Here is a 24445-nt window from a genome sequence, read left to right on the forward strand (position 1 = left end):
GGCCCCCTGGCACTAGTAGAGTAGGAGCAATGAAAAACCTGTCACTGCCACTTTTTTGCTAGTTGTGTAGCTTCTACATCATCTAAATGTGCTACTCCTGCAGCTAAGCTATACTGATCTTATGCCCCTTCAAGAAGGTGAGAACCCTGTATCTCTTGATGCAGGTATCTAATCCCCTGGCATTCCAGGTCAGGATTCTGTGGTCACCCCATCATCATCATTTAAGTATTCTAGGGTGTGCCACCCCACCCCCCCTCTGCATCATCTCCACTCTCAACTGCTGTCCAACCAACAACATAAGTAAAGAGTATGAATCAAATTCCCCCACCAACCCATGGACAAACATAGCGCAACTTTTTGACCATCTATGCCCAACCATTGCACGAGCTAGGACTTGAACAGCATCCCAACTCGTTGAACAGGGACAGGCTTATACTGGCCAGCCTCTCACACCTACACATGACGCTCCAGCTCCCCTCTGCTGCAGCTGTTCTCACCTTGTGGGTCAGTGTACTCAGCCCGGTATACCTGGGGTTGTGCCTGTGTGGTGTCCCAGTTCAGAGATGGCTATCATCCCTGTGTGCTACTGTCAAATGTAACACATTGTTCGCGTGTTGTGTTAACTATCAGCAATTTTCATGCCCCCTAGTCACCTGCAAGCAACCAATTCTACAGCAGAAATCATCTTCATTCAGCCCCAACCCCACGTCCGGGGTGACCATGGTGTCTGCCACAAAGTCCAGCACTGGGCCTGACACTCCAATCATTCAACTCTATTCCTTGTGCATTAGAGCTGTGCAGCTGCATAGTCCCGTCTTCGCTGATCGTCACTGTCTGGGAACCCAAGTCTAGGTTGTTCGAAGCATCCTTCGTAGAGCAGTTGAGTCGGGGAACCCCTCGAGGTTGGGACCCCCAATTTCTCTGTTGACTGCCCCCTGCTCATTCCGACACCTCACCAGGATGGTCAAAGAATTGTGCCTTCCCCTGGGAAATGACTTCACTGGGTACAGAAGCATGTATTGAACTTGGAATGACCTTAGCTTTTATTTTACATTTAGGAAGGATTTTTGCTGCCCTTGTACCTTTTTTGTGTAGTCTGGGTAAATGGCTATCCGCACAAACAAGGAGTCTATCAAGCTCCTGGGGTCTGTCTCCCTTATAGGTTGGCACCAGGCAGTCCACACCTACCGCAGCTCCTCAGGTGCAACATGTAAAGTCTTCTCGCCAGTAAATTAATGTGCTCAGGGGATGCAGGATGCAGCAGTTCTGTTTATTCACTGCAGGTTCCCCCTTCCATCTACAAGTGGGCAGAGGGGCATCCAGGGAGCACCCCTTCACAGGGGCTCACCAATCATCTGCCTGTGCCGTTCCACCCTGGGGAGGGGGCAGGGGGATAGGGCACCACAGTCCAGGAGTTCCCACCAAGGCGGTTTCCACTCCAGACCCCCCCGCCAGGGAGACCGAGATGCATCTCCAGTGTGTCAGAGGATTCCTTGTGTAGGAGCCCTCTTCAAATGCCCCAGTGACTTACTGTAATGCCCCAACTCCTATTTGCCTATTTAAAGGAACTCCCAAACATGTCTGCAGTTCCTCCCTACACTTCAGCAAGGTCCTGGTGGTTCTCAAAGGTGCGTGGGGGGCGATCGGGGTCCAGTCATGCCGCTCTTCACTGTATGCAGCTCCCATGTTCGGCTCTGCCTTTATGCATTGGGGCTGCCAAAGTATCAAGTCCTTACCCACGTAAGGCCATGGACTGCTCCTACAATTCGCCACAGTTTATGACAAGCTAGACAAGGGGTCACCGATGATCAAGCAGGCCCACTTTCTTGTGCAGGCTCTCCCCCGGGCCCCCCTTAAAGGGTGCAGTTGTTGATAGTGTAGGCCCACACAGCCCTGATGCATCCGCTTTCTTTCGCACGCCGGTCCCAATGCTTCCTCCTCCTCAGCGCCTACGAGGTCCAGCCCATTCCACACCAGCAGAGCACCGGAGTCAGGCTGCACCTGCAGCACCATCTTTCTGTTGTTCCCTGCGGTGGGAACCTCTCATGCCAGGGATCCTCCTGGCTGTGCACCCCCCCAGTTATCTTCAAGCTGGATGGGTGCAATTTTTAGTGGCGCACAGGGTCGAATCTTAAGCCACTTGACTGGCACTCTGTCACTTTGCCTTGCCCAATCCCCGACAGAGCCTCGGCGATCGTTGCTGCCTTATTTTGTCTACAGTGTTGAGGGGGAAGCTATGGCAGGCGACTAATTTGCCAGCTCCATCAGCATCTTTGCAACCATTTGAGGGGGCAATGCGGAGAGATTAGATGCAGGATTATGCAGGATTTCTTACGGGCTGCCCGGAAACTCAAGGGCTCACATCCTGTCAATCATATTGCCAGGTCACGTCCTCACAAAATTGAAAGTTATTAAGGACAAAACTAAAGTTTTGGTATTTGGAAAAGGAAATTAACATTATAATTGGAGAAATAAACTAGAAGTGGCCTGCTGGACTTTTTTGCTTATGCAGGGTCATCCCCAATCTATTTGCCTCCTGCCTCCTATTTTTTCTGACCTGTTGCTGTTGGCATTTGAACTCTGAGCACTTTATCACTGCTAACCAGTGCTAAAGTGCATATGCTCTCTGTGTAAATTGTATGGTTAAATGGTTTATCCATGATTGGCAAATTTGATTTACTAGTAAGTCAATACTAAAGTGCACTAGAGGTGCCCAGGGCCTATAAACCAAATGCTACTGGTGGGCCTGCGCCACTTGTAGTGCCACCCACCTTAGTAGCCCTGTAATCATGTCTCAGACCTGCCACTGCATTGTCTGTGTGTGCAGTTTTAACTGTAAATTCGACTTGGCAAATGTACCCACTTGCCAGGCCTAAAACTTCAATTTTCTTACATGTAAGACACCCCTAAGGTAGGCCCTAGGTAGTCCCAAGGGCAGAGTGCAATGTATGGTTAAAGTAGGACATATAGGCCCTCATTATGAACACTGCGGTCAAAACCGCTGTGTTCATGCTAGGGGTCAAACTAATGACCGCCAGCGCCACCGGATCCCCGCTGGCCGTATAAAGAACATTCCTGTGGGCCTGGAGCAGAAACATTGTTTCCACCAGCCGGCCCATAGGAATGCCTGGCCGGGACATTGCCAATGCCTCTGTGTGGCGGGTGCAGCTGCACTCATCACGCAGATCACTGCCCGAAAATTGGGCAGTGACCTGCGCGATGGGGCACTGCACAGGGGCCCCTGCACTGCCCATGCCAAGTGCATGGGCAGTGCAGGGGCCCCCGGGGTGCCATGATGCAACCCTTCCGCCAGCCTTTCCCCGCCAGGGAAAGGCTGGAGGTTTAGGGATCATTATCTGAGGGGCAGCACCGCTGCCCTGTCGGATAATGATTACGATCGCCGCCAGGCTGCCTGACGGAGGCAGCCTGGCGGTGAGTGAGGGCCGCCTATGGCGGCCCTCAAAGGGTTCATTATGTGGTGGTGTGGGCCGCCATGCCGGCTGGTGGGTTTTCCTGCAATTGCAGGCATGGCGGCCCACGCCGCTATAATGATAATGACCACCATAGTAATGCGCTTTATATGTCCGGAGAGTGAACTATTGCTAAATTCGTTTTTCACTGTTACAAGGCGTGTCCCTCTCATAGGTTAACATGGGGGCTACCTTTAAATCTGATTAAAGTGTAGGTTCCCTTTGGGAGTGGATAGACATGTGGAGTCTGGGGTCTCTGAGCTCACAATTTAAAAATACATCTTTTAGTAAAGTTGATTTTAAGATTGGGTGTTTGAAAATGGCACTTTTAGAAAGTGAGCATTTTCTTGCTTAAACCATTTCTGTGTCTCTGCCTGTTTGTGGATTCCCTGTCTGGGTCAGTTTGACAGTTGGGCGGATTGCACCTCTCACTAGACAGTGAGACAAAGGGAGCTGGGGTGTAGTCTGCATTTCCTGATGAGCCATCTGTGCTAGGAGGGAGTGGTCACTCACACCTGAAAGGGCTGTACCTGCCCTCACACAATGCAGTCTCCAACCTCCTGGTGTGTGTCTGGGTCCTGGCCTGGGCAAGGTAGGATTTCACAAACAAGAGAGACTTTCCTTTGAAGTAAGCCTACTTCAAAGGGCAAAATGGGTATAAGAAGGACACCCAAAACCACAGACTTTAGAACACTTCTGGAAACCAAGAGGAACCTCTGCCTGGAGAAGAGCTGAAGAGCTGAGGAAGAAGAGTTTCCCTGCCTGTGACTGTGCTTTGTGGAGCTATCCTGCAGTTGCTGCTTCTGCCTGTGCTAGAGGATAAACACTGGACTTTGTGTTGCCATCCTTCTTGTGTAGAACTCTCCAAAGGCTTGATTTAGAGCTTGCCTCCTATTGTTTGAAGTCTCGGGGACAGCAAAGGCTTCTCTCAGCCAGCACCTGGAGTCTCTGGAGAGACTCCTACTCTGCCAAGTGGTGCCCATCCTGTTCCTGGGAGCCTGAAAGGAGAAGCTGGCAGTCCACTCACAGACCGCAGTGCGGGGAAAATATCGACGCAACTCCGTTCTGCGGCTGAAAAATCAACGCGCCGCCGGTATCGCAGAAGAAAATCGATGCTCACCAGCAACGCGACTGGAAGATCGACACACGCGGCTGGAGAAACGACGCACAGCATCGCTTACAGTGGCTGGTGAGATCGCAACACCCGCTGCGTGGTTTTCGGACCATCGTGCTGCCGAATTTCTGACCCAAACACCTCATGGCCTGCCCGGACCCAACAGTGGTGATCGGATCGATGCATCGCTCTCCTGCAGAGAAAAGAAACGACGCATGCCGACCCGACTAAAGGAGAAACAACGCAAGGTCTCGCTCGTGAGTGAAATCGATACATCGCAAGCCCTTTTTGACGCACACTCTCCCATGCGGAGTTATTTTTGACACACTTTTTGTTTTTTGATTGATAACTTGACTTGTGTATTGTGGATTTTGTCATTTTGGTCTTGTTTTTTAGATAAATATTTTCAGTTTTTCTAAACCTGTGTTGTGTCATTTTGTAGTGTATTCATTAAGTTACTGTGTGTGTTGGTACAAATACTTTACACCTAGCACTCTGAAGTTAAGCCTACTGCTCGTGCCAAGCTACCAAGGGGAAAGCATGGGTTAGCTGAGGGTGAATCTCTTTTACCCTGACTAGAGTGAGGGTCCTTGCTTGGACAGGGGGTAACCTGACTGCCAACCAAAGACCCCATTTCTAACATGGCCAAAAAGTACAAATACTCAGGGATGTTGTTCAATGAGAACATGAATTAGAAGGATCGTATTGAATCACTAAAGGCAACAGCATTGTCGAAAAAGTTTAATAGAGTGTGTGATGGCCCGTCTTTTGTCCAATTTTATCAGCCACCTCGCTCTGATCTGCCACTGTTTCAGTATAGAGTGGAAATAATGAGTTTAAGTCGTAAATTAGATTGGAGTTATGAGGAAGGGAAATGTGTAAAGAGTTTGTAATCCGTACCCCCGTCAAGCATGCTACAGGCCATAAGGATGGAAACACAGCTCTCTGCCTGGTACAATCTAGTTTATGCAGGGATGGTAAGATTTTGATCCAACCGGGGGAGGGAAGGTTGTCATAAAATCACCACCCTCTATAACATGGAGATTGATCACAATGAATTGTGTTGGGCAAAAGAGGTTAGAAGACTGGTGGGTGAATATGCAGATAAACAATAGCGTTATATGTCTGTAACCTAGAAATCCTTCTGAAATAAGGAGTTTTCAAACGTAAGCAAGTAGTTGGCTTCTTACTGCTTTAACCCCTTGTTCGCCAAGGACGTAATGGTTAAATCCGGTGGTGCGGAGCTGAGGGGACACGGACGTAACCATTACGTCATGGGTTCATTGTAGGAGGCTGGCCTAGCTTGTAGTGGGTACCAGAGGTACTTACATCTTGTGCCAGGTCCAGTTATCCCTTATTAGTGTAGAAGAGGTGTTTCTAGCAGCTTAGACTGATAGAAGGTAGCTATGGCAAAGCAGCTTAGGCTGAACTAGGAGACATGTAAAGCTCCTACTATACCAATGGTGTCATATGCACAATATCATAAGAAAACACAATACACAGACTTACTAAAAATAAAGGTACTTTATTTTTATGACAATATGCCAAAAGTATCTCAGTGCTAGGCCACATTTTCATCAGGACAGTTGCTATCATCCATCGCTGAGGCAGTATAAAGGTCCAGGAGCTTATCACACAAGCCTCACCAGACAAGGAGTCCATCATCCACTTTATCATCTTGCCTACTGAGCTTCATGTGGACCCCCTCAGCTAGAGACCACTTCGCCATGTCCCTATGCCAATATTTGATCTCTGGAGCTCGCCGACCCATCCAAGTGATGGCAACCCTGTGCCTAGCATCACCAGCATCAACTGCAGAAAATTGTACACCATTTTGCGACCTTTGGGCATTTTACTGTTTCCCAGCAGACAGCACTGGGGTATTTTCCCTATTCTTAGATGTGTAACCTGTATTATCATGTCAATTATCTGAGCCCAGTAACTCTGCACCGACCAGCAGTCTCAGGCCAAATGAAGGAAGCCTGCCCCTCAAGCACTACGATGTAGGCAGTCATCCAGTTGAGCTGGTATCAGGCGATGGAGATCCCTAGGATTCAAATATGTATGGCGCAGAAAGTTACAGTGTACCAACTTGAAGCAGGCATTACTAGAGACTAATTGAGGAAGCTCAGGGACTCATGCCCAGTCCTTAACTTCCAATGGGGATACTAAGCTGGCATACCGGCTGACGAGCCTACGGCTGTTTACCCTTCGCATCAATCCTCATGGCTTTGTATAATAGGGTGATCAGGTGCCTGTCTATCCCACAAGACAGCAGGATCCCCAAGACATGGGTGGTTCCAGGAGCTGAAGGGAAGGAGGGACAGGTCTTTTTGGCTACCTCAGCCAAACCAGGATGGTGTAAGAAGTGCCCTGGACCTAGTGCAAACTCTGCACGAGCCACCGTAAAAGTAATACAATTCTCTCTGGGATGCAAATCCCCCCATTAGGGCACAACCATCCTCCCTTCATGCCTGGAAGGACATATTGGCCACCATTTGCCTGACTGGAAGCAGTATCCATATCAGCAGTTCTTGGTGGAATGGGGCATGTGTCTGCACTGCTGTTACAAAACATTGCCATATTCTTGCTGTCTGTCACATTATGTACAGCATGTCACTCAAGGCCCCTACTTCCACCATTAACAATTCTGGGAGAGGCCTGTTTCCACCATCCCCGCCAACAAGCACTTCTCCCAACTGTATACTGCATCGAGCCTTTGCGCTATATGCTGTCAATGGTTAGTGTAATAATACAAATCCAGTTGCGGCACCTCCAGTCCACCCTCCTCATATTGTCTAGTCAGCGTAGCCAGGGTTACCCTGCTACATCTGCCCACCCACAAGAAGAAGATGAGGATAAAGTCCAGTTGACTGAACACCCTCACTGGTAGAGGGCATAGAAAATTCTGCAGGACATACAAACATTGCAGCATGAGCATCATCTTGGAGATGGCCAGCCTGCCCATCTAAGACAGGGGAAGCAAATTCCAGAATGTCACCAAGGTCTTCAACGAGTCTAGCACCCTGCCCATGTTGAGGGGGAGTGTCCTGAGGTAGCACGCAGTTGAATTCTCCTAGACATATAAGGAGTGACCCCGCATCCTCCATTACTAGGTCCTGCATGGCTAAGAAAAAGGTGGGATTAGAAGTGTTTGAGGCACAGGTGTGCAGTATTATCAGTTTCTTACCATCAAGGGTCCCCTACAACAACACATACCTCTCACCCACATCAGCCTCCATGTAAATTGAGGGGAAACAGCAGTCCTGGGGCCATACAGATTAGTGGGCCCCCTGGCACTAGTAGAGTAGGAGCAATGAAAAACCTGTCACTGCCACTTTTTTGCTAGTTGTGTAGCTTCTACATCATCTAAATGTGCTACTCCTGCAGCTAAGCTATACTGATCTTATGCCCCTTCAAGAAGGTGAGAACCCTGTATCTCTTGATGCAGGTATCTAATCCCCTGGCATTCCAGGTCAGGATTCTGTGGTCACCCCATCATCATCATTTAAGTATTCTAGGGTGTGCCACCCCACCCTCCCTCTGCATCATCTCCACTCTCAACTGCTGTCCAACCAACAACATAAGTAAAGAGTATGAATCAAATTCCCCCACCAACCCATGGACAAACATAGCACAACTTTTTGACCATCTATGCCCAACCATTGCACGAGCTAGGACTTGAACAGCATCCCAACTCGTTGAACAGGGACAGGCTTATACTGGCCAGCCTCTCACACCTACACATGACGCTCCAGCTCCCCTCTGCTGCAGCTGTTCTCACCTTGTGGGTCAGTGTACTCAGCCCGGTATACCTGGGGTTGTGCCTGTGTGGTGTCCCAGTTCAGAGATGGCTATCATCCCTGTGTGCTACTGTCAAATGTAACACATTGTTCGAGTGTTGTGTTAACTATCAGCAATTTTCATCCCCCCTAGTCACCTGCAAGCAACCAATTCTACAGCAGAAATCATCTTCATTCAGCCCCAACCCCACGTCCGGGGTGACCATGGTGTCTGCCACAAAGTCCAGCACTGGGCCTGACACTCCAATCATTCAACTCTATTCCTTGTGCATTAGAGCTGTGCAGCTGCATAGTCCCGTCTTCGCTGATCGTCACTGTCTGGGAACCCAAGTCTAGGTTGTTCGAAGCATCCTTCGTAGAGCAGTAGAGTCGGGGAACCCCTCGAGGTTGGGACCCCCAATTTCTCTGTTGACTGCCCCCTGCTCATTCTGACACCTCACCAGGATGGTCAAAGAATTGTGCCTTCCCCTGGGAAATGACTTCACTGGGTACAGAAGCATGTATTGAACTTGGAATGACCTTAGCTTTTATTTTACATTTAGGAAGGATTTTTGCTGCTCTGGTACCTTTTTTGTGTAGTCTGGGTAAATGGCTATCCGCACAAACAAGGAGTCTATCGAGCTCCTGGGGTCTGTCTCCCTTATAGGTTGGCACCAGGCAGTCCACACCTACCGCAGCTCCTCAGGTGCAACATGTAAAGTCTTCTCGCCAGTAAATTAATGTGCTCAGTGGATGCAGGATGCAGCAGTCCTGTTTATTCACTGCAGCGTCCCCCTTCCATCTACAAGTGGGCAGAGGGGCATCCAGGGAGCACCCCTTCACAGGGGCTCACCAATCATCTGCCTGTGCCGTTCCACCCTGGGGAGGGGGCAGGGGGATAGGGCACCACAGTCCAGGAGTTCCCACCAAGGCGGTTTCCACTCCAGACCCCCCCCCGCCAAGGAGACCGAAATGCATCTCCAGTGTGTCAGAGGATTCCTTGTGTAGGAGCCCTCTTCAAATGCCCCAGTGACTTACTGTAATGCCCCAACTCCTATTTGCCTATTTAAAGGAACTCCCAAACATGTCTGCAGTTCCTCCCTACACTTCAGCAAGGTCCTGGTGGTTCTCAAAGGGGCTTGGGGGGCGATCGGGGTCCAGCTATGCCGCTCCTCACTGTATGCAGCTCCCATGTTTGGCTCTGCCTTTATGCATTGGTGCTGCCAAAGTATCAAGTCCTTACCCACGTAAGGCCATGGACTGCTCCTACAATTCACCACAGTTTGTGACAAGCTAGACAAGGGGTCACCGATGATCAAGCAGGCCCACTTTCTTGTGCAGGCTCTCCCCCGGGCCCCCCTTAAAGGGTGCAGTTGTTGATAGTGTAGGCCCACACAGCCCTGATGCATCCGCTTTCTTTCGTACGCCGGTCCCAATGCTTCCTCCTCCTCAGCGCCTACGAGGTCCAGCCCATTCCACACCAGCAAAGCACCGGAGTCAGGCTGCACCTGCAGCACCATCTTTCTGTTGTTCCCTGCGGTGGGAACCTCTCATGCCAGGGCTCCTCCTGGCTGTGCACCCCCCCAGTTATCTTCAAGCTGGATGGGTGCAATTTTTAGTGGCGCACAGGGTCGGATCTTAAGCCACTTGACTGGCACTCCGTCACTTTGCCTTGCCCAATCCCCGACAGAGCCTCGGCGATCGTTGCTGCCTTATTTTGTCTACAGTGTTGAGGGGGAAGCTATGGCAGGCTACTCATTTGCCAGCTCCATCAGCATCTTTGCAACCGTTTGAGGGGGCAATGCGGAGAGATTAGAAGCAGGATTATGCAGGATTTCTTACGGGCTGCCCAGAAACTCAAGAGCTCACATCCTGTCGATCATATTGCCAGGTCACGTCCTCACAAAATTGAAAGTTATTAAGGACAAAACTAAAGTTTTGGTATTTGGAAAAGGAAATTAACATTATAATTGGAGAAATAAACTAGAAGTGGCCTGCTGGACTTTTTTGCTTATGCAGGGTCATCCCCAATCTATTTACCTCCTGCCTCCTATTTTTTCTGACCTGTTGCTGTTGGCATTTGAACTCTGAGCACTTTACCACTGCTAACCAGTGCTAAAGTGCATATGCTCTCTGTGTAAATTGTATGGTTAAATGGTTTATCCATGATTGGCAAATTTGATTTACTAGTAAGTCAATACTAAAGTGCACTAGAGGTGCCCAGGGCCTATAAACCAAATGCTACTGGTGGGCCTGCACCACTTGTTGTGCCACCCACCTTAGTAGCCCTGTAATCATGTCTCAGACCTGCCACTGCATTGTCTGTGTGTGCAGTTTTAACTGTAAATCCGACTTGGCAAATGTACCCACTTGCCAGGCCTAAAACTTCAATTTTCTTACATGTAAGACACCCCTAAGGTAGGCCCTAGGTAGTCCCAAGGGCAGAGTGCAATGTATGGTTAAAGTAGGACATATAGGCCCTCATTATGAACACTGCGGTCAAAACCGCTGTGTTCATGCTAGGGGTCAAACTAATGACCGCCAGCGCCACCGGATCCCCGCTGGCCGTATAAAGAACATTCCTGTGGGCCTGGAGCAGAAACATTGTTTCCACCAGCCGGCCCACAGCAATGCCTGGCCGGGACATTGCCAATGCCTCTGTGTGGCGGGTGCAGCTGCACTCATCACGCAGATCACTGCCCGAAAATTGGGCAGTGACCTGCGCGATGGGGCACTGCACAGGGGCCCCCGCACTGCCCATGCCAAGTGCATGGGCAGTGCAGGGGCCCCCGGGGTGCCATGATGCAACCCTTCCGCCAGCCTTTCCCTGCCAGGGAAAGGCTGGAGGTTTAGGGATCATTATCTGAGGGGCAGCACCGCTGCCCTGTCGGATAATGATTACTATCGCGATCGGCGAGTGAGTGAGTGAGTGAGTGATCGGTGAGTGAGGGCCGCCTATGGCGGCCCTCAAAGGGTTCATTATGTGGTGGTGTGGGCCGCCATGCCGGCTGGTGGGTTTTCCTGCAACTGCAGGCATGGCGGCCCACGCCGCTATAATGATAATGACCACCATAGTAATGCGCTTTAAATGTCCGGACAGTGAACTATTGCTAAATTCGTTTTTCACTGTTACAAGGCGTGTCCCTCTCATAGGTTAACATGGGGCTACCTTTAAATCTGATTAAAGTGTAGGTTCCCTTTGGGAGCGCATAGACATGTGGAGTCTGGGGTCTCTGAGCTCACAATTTAAAAATACATCTTTTAGTAAAGTTGATTTTAAGATTGGGTGTTTGAAAATGGCACTTTTAGAAAGTGAGCATTTTCTTGCTTAAACCATTTCTGTGTCTCTGCCTGTTTGTGGATTCCCTGTCTGGGTCAGTTTGACAGTTGGGCTGATTGCACCTCTCACTAGACAGTGAGACAAAGGGAGCTGGGGTGTAGTCTGCATTTCCTGATGAGCCATCTGTGCTAGGAGGGAGGGGGGGAGTGGTCACTCACACCTGAAAGGGCTGTACCTGCCCTCACACAATGCAGTCTCCAACCTCTTGGTGTGTGTCTGGGTCCTGGCCTGGGCAAGGTAGGATTTCACAAATAAGAGAGACTTTCCTTTGAAGTAAGCCTACTTCAAAGGGCAAAATGGGTATAAGAAGGACACCCAAAACCACAGACTTTAGAACACTTCTGGAAACCAAGAGGAACCTCTGCCTGGAGAAGAGCTGAAGAGCTGAGGAAGAAGAGTTTCCCTGCCTGTGACTGTGCTTTGTGGAGCTATCCTGCAGTTGCTGCTTCTGCCTGTGCTAGAGGACAAACACTGGACTTTATGTTGCCATCCTTCTTGTGTAGAACTCTCCAAAGGCTTGATTTAGAGCTTGCCTCCTATTGTTTGAAGTCTCAGGGACAGCAAAGGCTTCTCTCAGCCAGCACCTGGAGTCTCTGGAGAGACTCCTACTCTGCCAAGTGGTGCCCATCCTGTTCCTGGGAGCCTGAAAGGAGAAGCTGGCAGTCCACTCACAGACCGCAGTGCAGGGAAAATATCGACGCAACTCCGTTCTGCGGCTGAAAAATCAACGCGCCGCCGGTATCGCGGAAGAAAATCGATGCTCACCAGCAACGCGACTGGAAGATCGACACACGCGGCTGGAGAAACGACGCACAGCATCGCTGACAGTGGCTGGTGAGATCGCAACACCCGCTGCGTGGTTTTCGGACCATCGTGCTGCCGAATTTCTGACCCAAACACCTCATGGCCTGCCCGGACCCAACAGTGGTGATCGGATCGATGCATCGCTCTCCTGCAGAGAAAAGAAACAACGCATGCCGACCCGACTAAAGGAGAAACAACGCAAGGTCTCGCTCGTGAGTGAAATCGATACATCGCAAGCCCTTTTTGACGCACACTCTCCCATGCGGAGTTATTTTTGACACACTTTTTGTTTTTTGATTGATAACTTGACTTGTGTATTGTGGATTTTGTCATTTTGGTCTTGTTTTTTAGATAAATATTTTCTGTTTTTCTAAACCTGTGTTGTGTCATTTTGTAGTGTATTCATTAAGTTACTGTGTGTGTTGGTACAAATACTTTACACCTAGCACTCTGAAGTTAAGCCTACTGCTCGTGCCAAGCTACCAAGGGGAAAGCATGGGTTAGCTGAGGGTGAATCTCTTTTACCCTGACTAGAGTGAGGGTCCTTGCTTGGACAGGGGGTAACCTGACTGCCAACCAAAGACCCCATTTCTAACATGGCCAAAAAGTACAAATACTCAGGGATGTTGTTCAATGAGAACATGAATTAGAAGGATCGTATTGAATCACTAAAGGCAACAGCATTGTCAAAAAAGTTTAATAGAGTGTGTGATGGCCCGTCTTTTGTCCAATTTTATCAGCCACCTCGCTCTGATCTGCCACTGTTTCAGTATAGAGTGGAAATAATGAGTTTAAGTCGTAAATTAGATTGGAGTTATGAGGAAGGGAAATGTGTAAAGAGTTTGTAATCCGTACCCCCGTCAAGCATGCTACAGGCCATAAGGATGGAAACACAGCTCTCTGCCTGGTACAATCTAGTTTATGCGGGGATGGTAAGATTTTGATCCAACCGGGGGAGGGAAGGTTGTCATAAAATCACCACCCTCTATAACATGGAGATTGATCACAATGAATTGTGTTGGGCAAAAGAGGTTAGAAGACTGGTGGGTGAATATGCAGATAAACAATAGCGCTATATGTCTGTAACCTAGAAATCCTTCTGAAATAAGGAGTTTTCAAACGTAAGCAAGTAGTTGGCTTCTTACTGCTTTAACCCCTTGTTCGCCAAGGACGTAATGGTTAAATCCGGTGGTGCGGAGCTGAGGGGACACGGACGTAACCATTACGTCATGGGTTCATTGTAGGAGGCTGGCCTAGCTTGTAGTGGGTACCAGAGGTACTTACACCTTGTGCCAGGTCCAGTTATCCCTTATTAGTGTAGAAGAGGTGTTTCTAGCAGCTTAGACTGATAGAAGGTAGCTATGGCAAAGCAGCTTAGGCTGAACTAGGAGACATGTAAAGCTCCTACTATACCAATGGTGTCATATGCACAATATCATAAGAAAACACAATACACAGACTTACTAAAAATAAAGGTACTTTATTTTTATGACAATATGCCAAAAGTATCTCAGTGAGTACCCTCAGTAAGAGGATAAGGTATATACACAAGTTATATGTACACAAACCAAAATTATGGAAGTAATAGCAAGAAAGGTAATGCAAACAGTGTAGAAATACAATAGACTGCAATAGGAGCACATGGGTATAGGGGCAACACAAACCAGATATTCCAAAAGTGGAATGCAAACCACGAATGGACCCCAGACCTATGTGAGCTTGTAATGGGTCGCTGGGACTGTAAGAAAACAGTGAGGGTTGGAAAAATACCCCACCTAAGACCCTGAAAAGTAGGAGTAAAGTGCACCTACTACCCCCAGAGAGCACAGAAGTTGTGCTAGGGGGATTCTGCAGGAAGAACAAACACTAGCAGTGCAGCAGCAGCGTTGTCGTGTTGACAACGGATTTCCAGACCTGAGTACCTGTAAGACAAGGGGACCAAGTCCAATAGTCGCGACAGGTGGGGGGCAGGAGCCCAGGAAACCCCAGCTGAAGGTGCAAGGAAGCTTCCACCGGTTGGAAAAAGCTTGGAGTTCTGCAAGAAAGAAGAGGACTAGGAACTTCTCCTTTGGAAGACGGATGTCCCACGTCGTGATGAAGCTTGCAGATGTGTTCCCACGCAGAAAGACTGCAAACAAGCTTTGCTAGCTGCAAGGGTCGCAGTAGAGGTTTTTGGGTGCTGCTGAGGGCCAGGAAGGACCAGAATGTCAACTTTTTGGAGGAGGCGACAGAGGGAGCGCTGAGCAACTTAGAAAGCCCACACAGAAGCAGGCAGAACCCGCAGAAGTACCCCAACAGGCACTTAGAAGAAGAGTGAACTGGAGTCCGCGCAAAGTTACAAAAGGGAGTCCCATGACGTCGGAGGACAACTCAAAAGGTTGTGCACTGCAGGACAGAGGGCTGGGGACCCAGGCTTGGTTGTGCATGAAGGAAATCCTGGAAGAGTGCACAGGAGCCGGAGCAGCTGCAAATCACTTGGTACACAGCAATGCAGTCTAGCGTGGGGAGGCAAGGACTTACCTCCACCAAACTTGGACTGAAGAGTCACTGGACTGTGGGAGTCACTTGGACAGAGTTGCTATGTTCCAGGGACCACGCTAGTCTGGATGAGAGGGGACCCAGAGGATCAGTGTTGCAGTCTTTTAGTGCCTGCTTTAGCAGGGGGAAGATTCCGTCAACCCACGGGAGATTTCTTCGGAGCCTCTGGTGCAGGGGAAGGCAGGCTACCCCCAGAGCATGCACCACCTGGAAACAGTAGAGAAAGCTGGCAGGATTAGGTGCTACAATGTTGCTGGTAGTCGTCTTGCTACTTTGTTGCGGTTTTGCAGGCGTCCTTGAGCAGTCAGCGGTCGATCCTTTGGTAGAAGGTGAAGATGGAGATGAAGAGGAACTCTGGTGAGCTCTTGCATTCGTTATCTGAAGAATTCCCCAAAGCAGAGACCCTAAATAGCCAGAAAAGGAGGTTTGGCTACCAAGTTAGGAGGATTGGCTACCAAGAGAGGTAAGAGCCTACCAGAAGGAGCCTCTGACGTCACCTGCTGGCACTGGCCACTCAGAGCAGTCCAGTGTGCCCCAAACACCTCTGATAACTACTAGCAACCTTGTATCGCCTCATCCTGCCGGCTTTCTCAACTGTTTCCAGGTGGTGCATGCTCTGGGGGCAGCCTGCCTTCACCCTGCACCAGAAGCTCCAAAGAAATCTCCTGTGGGTCGACGGAATCTTCCCCCTGCTAACGCAGGCACCAAAAGACTGCAACACTGGCCCTCTGGGTCCCCTCTCATCCTGACAAGCATGGTCCCTGGACCTCAGCAACTCTGTCCAACTGACTCCCACAGTCCAGTGACTCTTCAGTCCAAGTTTGGTGGAGGTAAGTCCTTGCCTCCCCACGCTAGACTGCATTGCTGGGCACCATGTGATTTGCAGCTGCTCCGGCTCCTGTGCACTCTTCTAGGATTTCCTTTGTGCACAGCCAAGCCTGGGTCCCCGACACTCCTTCCTGCAGTGCACAACCTTCTGAGTTGTCCTTCGGCGTCGTGGGACTCCCTTTTGTGACTTCGCATGGACTCTGGTTCACTCTTCTTCCAAGTGCCTGTTCAGGTACTTCTTTGGGTGCTGCCTGCTTCTGTGAGGGCTCCCTGAGTTGCTGGGTGCCCCCTCTGTCTCCTCCTTCAAGTGGCGACATCCTGGTCCCTCCTGGGCCACAGCAGCACCCAAAAATCTCTACCACGACCCTTGCAGCTAGCAAGGCTTGTTTGCAGTCTATCTGCATGGGAACACCTCTGAAAGCGTCATTGCGACGTGGGTCATCTGTCTTCCAAAGGAGAAGTCCCTAGCTCTCTTCTTTCTTGCAGAACTCCAAGCTTCTTCCATCCGGTGGCAGCTTCTTTGCACCCTCAGCTGGCATTTCCTGGGCTCCTGACCACTCCCCACACTGTCGCGACTATTGGAGTTGGTCCCCTTGTCTTACAGGTACTCAGGTCCAGAAATCCACTGTTGTTGCATTGCTGGTGGTTGTTCTTCCTGCAGAATCCCCCTATCACGACTTCTGTGCTCCCTGGGGGTAGCAGGTGCACTTTACAGCTACCTTTCAGGGTCTTGGGGTGGGCTGTTTTTCTAACCCTCACTGTTTTCTTACAGTCCCAGTGACCCTCTACAAGCTCACATAGGTTTGGGGTCCATTCATGGTTTGCATTCCACTTTTGGAGCATATGGTTTGTGTTGCCCCTATACCTATGTGCTCCTATTGCAATCCTTTATAATTCTACACTGTTTGCATTACTTTTCTTACTATTACTTAACTAAATTGGTCTGTGTACATATATCTTGTGTATATAACTTATCCTCATACTGAGGGTACTCACTGATATACTTTGGCATATTGTCATTAAAATAAAGTACCTTTATTTCTGGTAATTCTGTGTATTGTGTTTTCTTATGATATTGTGCATATGTCACCAGTGGTATAGTAGGAGCTTTACATGTCTCCTAGTTCAGCCTAAGCTGCTTTGCCATAGCTACCTTCTATCAGCCTAAGCTGCTAGAAACACCTCTTCTACAATAATAAGGGATAAGTGGACCTGGCACAAGGTGCAAGTACCTCTGGTACCCACTACAAGCCAGGCCAGCCTCCTACACACCCCGCACCATTTTCTTACCCACAATGCCCTGCAAACCTCCAACTTTGCTTGAAATCACACATTTATCCCACATTTTTATGATGGAACGTTCCGGAATCTGCAGGAATCCACAAAATTCCTACCACCCAGTATTGTTGCATCTATACCGATAAAATGTCTGCCCCACATGTCAGCCTCAAAACATATTTTTTCAAACTGCCCTTTTGGACCCGCTTTGTTTCCCCTTATTTTCGACCTGTTTTGGCTCTTCCCTGTCACAGTCACTTGGCCCACCTACACAAGTGATGTATCATTTTTATTGGGAGGCTGAGGGGAACGTTGGGTGGTAGGAAATTTGTGCTGCTGCAGTGATTTCACAGAAATGTGGAAAAAATGTGTTTTTTTTAGCTAAATTTGAGGTTTGCTGAGGACTCTTGGTAAGAAAACACTGGGGGATCCACGCACGTCACACCTCACTGGACTCCCTCAGGTGTCTAGTTTTCAGAAATGTCTCAGTTTGGTAGGTTTCCCTATATGGCTGCTGAGCCCAGTACCAAAAATCCAGGTGCCCCCACAAAAAAAAGTCGTTTTGTATTTGATATTTTTTATGTGTCCACATAGTGTTTTAGGGCATTTCCTATCGTGAGCACTAGGCCTACCCACACAAGTGAGGTACCATTTTTATCGTAACACCTGGGAGAACGCTGGGTGGAAGGAAATTTGTGGCTCCTTTCAGACTCCAGAACTTTCTATCACCAAAATGTAAAGAAAAAGTGTTTTTTTTTCCAGATGTTGAGGTTTGCAAAGGATTATGGGTAACAGAACCTGGTGAGAGCCCCACAAGTTACCCTATCCTGGGTTCCCCTATGTGTCTAATTTTCAGAAATGTCCAGGTTTGCTAGGGTTTCCTAGGTGCCGGATGAGCTAGAGGCCAAAATCCACAGCTAGGAACTTTGCAAAAAAAAAAGGTCAGTTTTCTTTGGGAAAATGTGATGTGTCCATGTCGTGTTTTGGGGCATTTCCTGCTGAGGGCACTAGGCCTACCCACACAAGTGAGGTACCATTTTTATCAGGAGACTTGGGGGAATGCTGGGTGGAAGGAAATTTGTGGCACCTCTCAGATTCCATAACTTTCCATCACCGAAAAGTGAGGAAAAAGTGTTTTTTGCCAAATTTTGATGTTTGCAAAGGATTCTGGGAAACAGAACCTGGTGAGAGAGCCATAAGTTACCCTATCCTGGGTTCCCCTAGGTGTTTAGTTTTCAGAAATGCACAGGTTTGGTAGGTTTCCCTAGGTGTCGGCTGAGCTAGAGGCCAAAAGTCACAGCTAGGCACTTTGCAAATAACAGGTCTGTTTTCTTCGGGAAAATGTGATGCGTCCATGTTGTGTTTTGGGGCGTTTCCTGTTGCGGGCACTAGGCCTACCCACACAAGTGAGGTACCATTTTTAACGGGAGACTTGGAGGAATGGTAGGTGGAGGGAAATTTGTGGCTCCTCTTAGATTCCAGAACTTTGAGGAAAAACTGTTTTTTTGCCAAATTTGGAGGTTTGCTAAGGATGCTGGGGTACAGAATCTGGTGAGAGCCCCACAAATCACCCCACCTTGGATTCCTCTAGGTATCTAATTTTTAAAAATGCACAGGTTTGGTAGGTTTCCCTAGGTGCTGGATGAGCTAGAGGCCGAAATCCACAGCTGGGAACTTTGCAAAAAACAGGTCTGTTTTGTTTGGGAAAATGTGATGTGTCCACGTTGTGTTTTGGGGCATTTCCTGTTGTGAGCACTAGTCCTACCCGCACAAGTGAGGTATCATTTTTATCGGGAGACTTGGTTGAATGCTGGGTGGAAGGAAATTTGCGGCTCCTCTCAGATTCCAGAATTTTCTATCACCATAATTGGACGTATATTTTCTTTTTTGCCATATTTTGAAGTTTGGAAAGGATTCTGGGTAACAGAACCTGGTGAGAGCCCAACAAGTCACTCCATCCTGGATTCCCCTAGGTGTCTAGTTTACAAACCTCACAGATTTGGTAGGTTTTCCTAGGTGCCAGCTGACCCAAAGGCCAAAATCCACAGCTAGGCACTTTTCAAAAAACAGGTCAGATTTCAATGTAAAAATGTGATGTGTCCATGTTGCGTTTCCTGTCGCAGACATTAGGCCTACCCACACAAGTGAGAGACCATTTTTATCAAGAAACTTGGGGGAACACAAAATAGCAGAACAAGTGTTATTGCCCCTTGTCTTTCTCTACATTTTTTCCTTCCAAATGGAAGACAGTGTGTAAAAAAGACATCTCTTTGAGAAATGCCCTGTAATTCACATGCCAGTATTGGGATCCCGGAATTGAGAGATGTGAAAATAACCACTGCTTCTCAACGCCTTATCATGGAAATACAAAGGTTTCCTTGATACCTATTTTTCACTCTTTGTATTTCAGCAAATTAATTGCTGTATACCCGGTACACAATGAAAACCCATTGCAAGGTGCAGCTCCTTTATTGGCTCTGGATACCTAGAGTTCTTGATGAACCTACAAGCCCTATATATCCCCGCAACCAGAAAAGTCCACCAGACGTAACGGTATATCGCTTATGAAAATCTGACATTGCAGGAAAAAGATACAGAGTAAAACGGAGGAAAAATGGCTATTTTTTTCACTTCAATTTCAATTTATTTTTAAATTTAGCTGTTACTTTCTTTAGGAAAACCTTGAAGGATCTACAGAAATGACCCCTTGCTGAATTCATAATTTTGTCTACTTTTCAGAAATGTGCAGCCGTCCAGGATCCATCATTGGTTTCACGCCCATTTCTGTCACTAACTGGAAGGAGGCTGAAAACACAAAAATATGTATAAATGGGGTATGTCCCAATAAAATGTCAAATTTGTGTTGAAAAATGTGGTTTTAGTTTTCTGATACAAGTCTGCCGTGTCCTGAAAGCTGGGAAGATGGTGATTTCAGCACCACAAAACCTTTATTGATGACATTTTCAGGGAAAAAGCCTTCTTCTGCAGCCCTTTTTTCCCATTTAAAAAAAAAAAAAAAAAGTTTTTTGCTGTATTTTGGCTAAATTCACAAATAGACCTACCTTATGCATATTTATTGCATGGGAATCCCTTTCCATTGGGAATCGCATCCATTACAGGGACGGTGCCTGCTGGAGTCAGCAGACCACTATGTCAGCGATTGCTTTTTAATAAAGCAATCTTTTTTTAATAAATAGATCGTTTTCCTCAAAGGAAAACGGGATGCGTTTAACAAGAGAAAAAAGCAAAGATTCATTTTTATTTTTTTAAAGTAGGCAATGGTCTTGAAAATGCTTTTTAAACATTCTCAAAGGGGGAGGGGCCCCAAGAGGACTCCTTCCCATTTGCAAATGGGTGACACAGACTTAGAGTCGGTGGTTTTGTGAGAATGTTTTGTAACCGTAATTCAGTCGCAAAACATTCATACATCCAATTCTGATTCGGTATTTGGAAGGGACTCCCTAAAAATGTACCTCCAACATACTGAATCAGTAAGAATTCCTAATTCCAAACTGCGATTTGGTATGTTGCCGAATCGCAATTTGGGATTAATAGACATCAAAATAAATGTTTCCGTTTGCACACTACACCTGGCCCTAAGTTATTTCGCAAAATATTTATTGCTGAAGACTAAAGGACAAGGGCATTCATGGTTACCGAAAAATCTTAGTTGCCAATTAAAATGAATATACTGCTAAATTTCCTGGACATGCACCGATTGACACCACCACTTGCAAGCAGTGATCAATTAGTGCGAAAACAACATTTTCAATGACTTTCAGGTGTGTCTGTTTGAAATATCGGTGCAACATTACACGTTTACTATCTGACATCTCAATCGGAAAGTAGTATTCCACAACTGAAGAGCCATTATTGTTTTTGTCTGAAATTAATTGTCAAAATCCGAAATATTGTGAAAGTATTAAGCAGAAAAAGTAATGTTTTTACTTTTGGCTCATCTTTCGTATGATTACAAGGATCATAATTGAACAGCCGATGAAGAAACAGAATGGCAAGGTGCCAATATACCCTTTCAAGGTAATTAATGTACGACTTACTTAATAAGCAGATTAGAATTGCAGTTAATGTTAATAGATTGTGTTGGACTCCTTTCTCGGGTATGCAAGCCTGTACTGAACTCATCATATATATAGGCTGGTTGATTTTTACTTAATATTGCGTAATATTTTATTGTTTCCATGATTCTCATTTTTAAATGGCAAATTATATGCTTTCTCTTGTATCAGTTGTGCATGATTTGCTGTGTGAAGTTGAATGCAATAACTATTGCTTCAACATTTAAATTTATTGTGTTAAGTGATTTGCTCTACCTTAAAATACTTATTTGTATCTGTTCTCAATGTGAAAGCCAAAATGCAGTAAAATGGCAATAATTGGCTCATTTACCAGTTCTTGTAAAAGAGAATATTACATTCACACGTCCCTACCTGAAATAAAAACAAAGCAACTTAAAATGTTTCACTTACCAATGGTTCGGTATACTGAGATAAAGACCAATGTCAAAAGTATGAAAGCTGTGTTCCATGTCCATATTTTCGGATCTACGGCTGAGATTCCTAGAAACATGAAGATTATCGTTTCTGCCCCGCTTGCCAACATCTTCATGGTGTATCTCACCGTTGTTGCCGATTGCTGCGAGATATTGGCCTTCACATATTTTTGGCAGCAGATGCCACAGAAAGTTATACTGAAAAATGAAACATGAAACATGTGGATGACTTAATTTAAAGCAATGCAGTATTCGTACATACATTTAAAGTTATAACAAAACGTTTAAAACAATATCACATATTTCTGAAAATGGTAAAAACAAGCTTCGGTCGCATTGGTTTTTGGGCTCGCCAATAAAACACTAACTTAAGATGAAACAAAAAAAAAAAAAATTTTGAAAGTTGAATTCACAGAAAAGAAGTAAAAATCAGTTTCGAAGTTGACTATCAAGGCGAATGCATTGTACTGAGTACTTTAGTCGTTGTGGGGTTCAGTTTGACTTCCTATGGACACTCACCCAGGTTCTTGAGAAGTGCACATTCTCTCCAAACTTGTAAGGATTTAGAAAAGTCACTGAGGAGGGGACATATTGCTGAAGGACACACCAGTGGCAGCTGACGCATTTTAAATGTAGTTGGACAGGTGAAGGGGGAAGGGAGTGGGGGGTTGATAATAAAAAAAATTAAAAAAACTTGCCACCTCGCACTCCTTTTCCTGGTCCCAGCAGCTTCAGACTCTCTGTGGAGTCCCCACGCTGCTCTTATGCTATTACCAAGCATGAGAGCAGCGCAGGGATTGGCCTGAGAGGGCTGGTTTATCACTCACTCAGGCACAGGGAGTCTGTGCTGTTTCTCCAACCCGGCATCAAACCCTACAGGAATGGAGAAACCTAACTGTGCATGTCAGTTTGGCCGGTAATGCACAGTTAAGTGCACTCCATTCTCCCCTCCCATGGCCAGGCCCACCCCTCCCTGCACAGGCCAGCATCTGAAAAATTAAAAAAACAGTGAAATATAGTTTTATTTTTCAGCTGCTGGCTCTGAGCCAGTGGGGCAATGCTCCTCCGTCTTTGTGGAGGAGCTGCGGCTGGGACACACTGCTTCCTGCTCTGGCATGGGACCTCACTCCTGTGGGCAAGTTGCCCCCTCCTCCTGCTGCAAATAAGGGCCTATGTTTAGGCTATCTCTTTACTGATGTTTGTGAAATAATGTAAAAACGAAAATTGAGAAACCACATTGGAGGAAACCAAATCATGGACAAGGGTTCAACACCAGCCCCTGCGGTGCAGGGAGGCCTTCAACTCTTCATGGGCTACCAAACCCTTCAGGAGGCTCCCATTAAGCCAAATTCCAAAGCATATCTATAAGATATGGGATGATTAGGGGCCCTTCATCACATTCTGCAGGAGAGGCCCCATCATTTTGCGTTACCCCACTTATCACGGAGAAACAATTAAAAGAAAATACAAATAAATCAAAATTAAAGGAAGCATTTTAAAGGAAAGCATTTTGAGGAAATACCCAGTTACATTAAACTTTGGTGACGTATAGAACTAGGGAGGAGGTTGTGGGTTCAGGGATTGGTAATATTAAGGGTTGAAGAGGGATTTTCTTAGTGGTCAAGAATGGATTGAGTTCAGCACAAAAAGGTTTTTTACTGGTTCAGGAATGGGTTGAGTTGAGGGGTGGTGAGGGTTTTTTAGGTATCATGTATGGGAGGAGTATAGGGATGTGTGTATTTTAGGGCTCATATATGCATCGAGCTTACGGGTGTGAGGTGTTTTAAGATTCTAGGATGCGTAGAGTAAGGATTTTGAAGGATTTTAGGGTTCAGTGATGGGTAGAGAATGGAGTGGTGAAGAGTTTTTGGGGTTCAAGACTGGGTGGAGTTTAGGATGGTGAGGGGTTTTAAGAATTCAGGAATCGGTGGAGTTTAGATGTAGAAACATTTTTTTTTAGAATTCAGGGATGGGTAGAAATTAGAGTTTGTGAGGGTTTTTTAGGATTCATGGATGGCTGATGTCTAAGGGCGGTGAGGGTTTGTAGGAGGCTGGCCTGGCTTGTAGTGGGTACCAGAGGTACTTACACCATGTGCCAGGTCCAGTTATCCCTTATTAGTGTAGAAGAGGTGTTTCTAGCAGCTTAGGCTGATAGAAGGTAGCGTATGGCAAAGCAGCTTAGGCTGATCTAGGAGACATGTAAAGCTCCTACTATACCACTGGTGTCATATGCACAATATCATAAGAAAACACAATACACAGAAGTACTAAAAATAAAGGTACTTTATTTTTATGACAATATGCCAAAAGTATATCAGTGAGTACGCTCAGTATGAGGATAAGATATATACACAAGATATATGTACACAAACCAAAATTATGCAGGTAATAGCAAGAAAAGTAATGCAAGCAGTGTAAAGTTACAATAGATTGCAATAGGAGCACATAGGTATAGGGGCAACACAAACCATATACTCCAAAAGTGGAATGCGAACCACGAATGGACCCCAAACCTATGTGAGCTTGTAGAGGGTCGCTGGGACTGTAAGAAAACAGTGAGGGTTAGAAAAATAGCCCAACCTAAGACCCTGAAAGGTAGGTGTAAAGTGCATCTACTACCCCCAGAGAGCACAGAAGTCGTGATAAGGGGATTCTGCAGGAAGAACAAACACCAGCAATGCAACAACTGTGGGTTTCTGGACCTGAGTACCTGTAACACAAGGGGACCAAGTCCAAAAGTCGCGACAGTGTCAAGAGTGGGCAGGAGCCCAGGAAATGCCA

The 24445-nt window shown here is 47.0% G+C and overlaps 1 protein-coding gene across 2 annotated transcripts in view; it reads right to left on the reverse strand.

Annotated features, from left to right (window-relative positions):
• SLC9A3 (solute carrier family 9 member A3) overlaps positions 1–24445 on the reverse strand; it is a 1524418-nt gene that overhangs the window by 1238317 nt on the left and 261656 nt on the right. For both annotated transcript variants that reach the window (XM_069219612.1, XM_069219611.1), the window contains exon 6: positions 21642–21862. In XM_069219612.1, the coding sequence (XP_069075713.1) occupies positions 21642–21862 (221 nt within the window). The remainder of the gene's footprint in view (positions 1–21641; positions 21863–24445) is intronic.

This window comes from Pleurodeles waltl, chromosome 2_2, assembly GCF_031143425.1.
Source record: "Pleurodeles waltl isolate 20211129_DDA chromosome 2_2, aPleWal1.hap1.20221129, whole genome shotgun sequence".
Taxonomy (NCBI): domain Eukaryota; kingdom Metazoa; phylum Chordata; class Amphibia; order Caudata; family Salamandridae; genus Pleurodeles; species Pleurodeles waltl.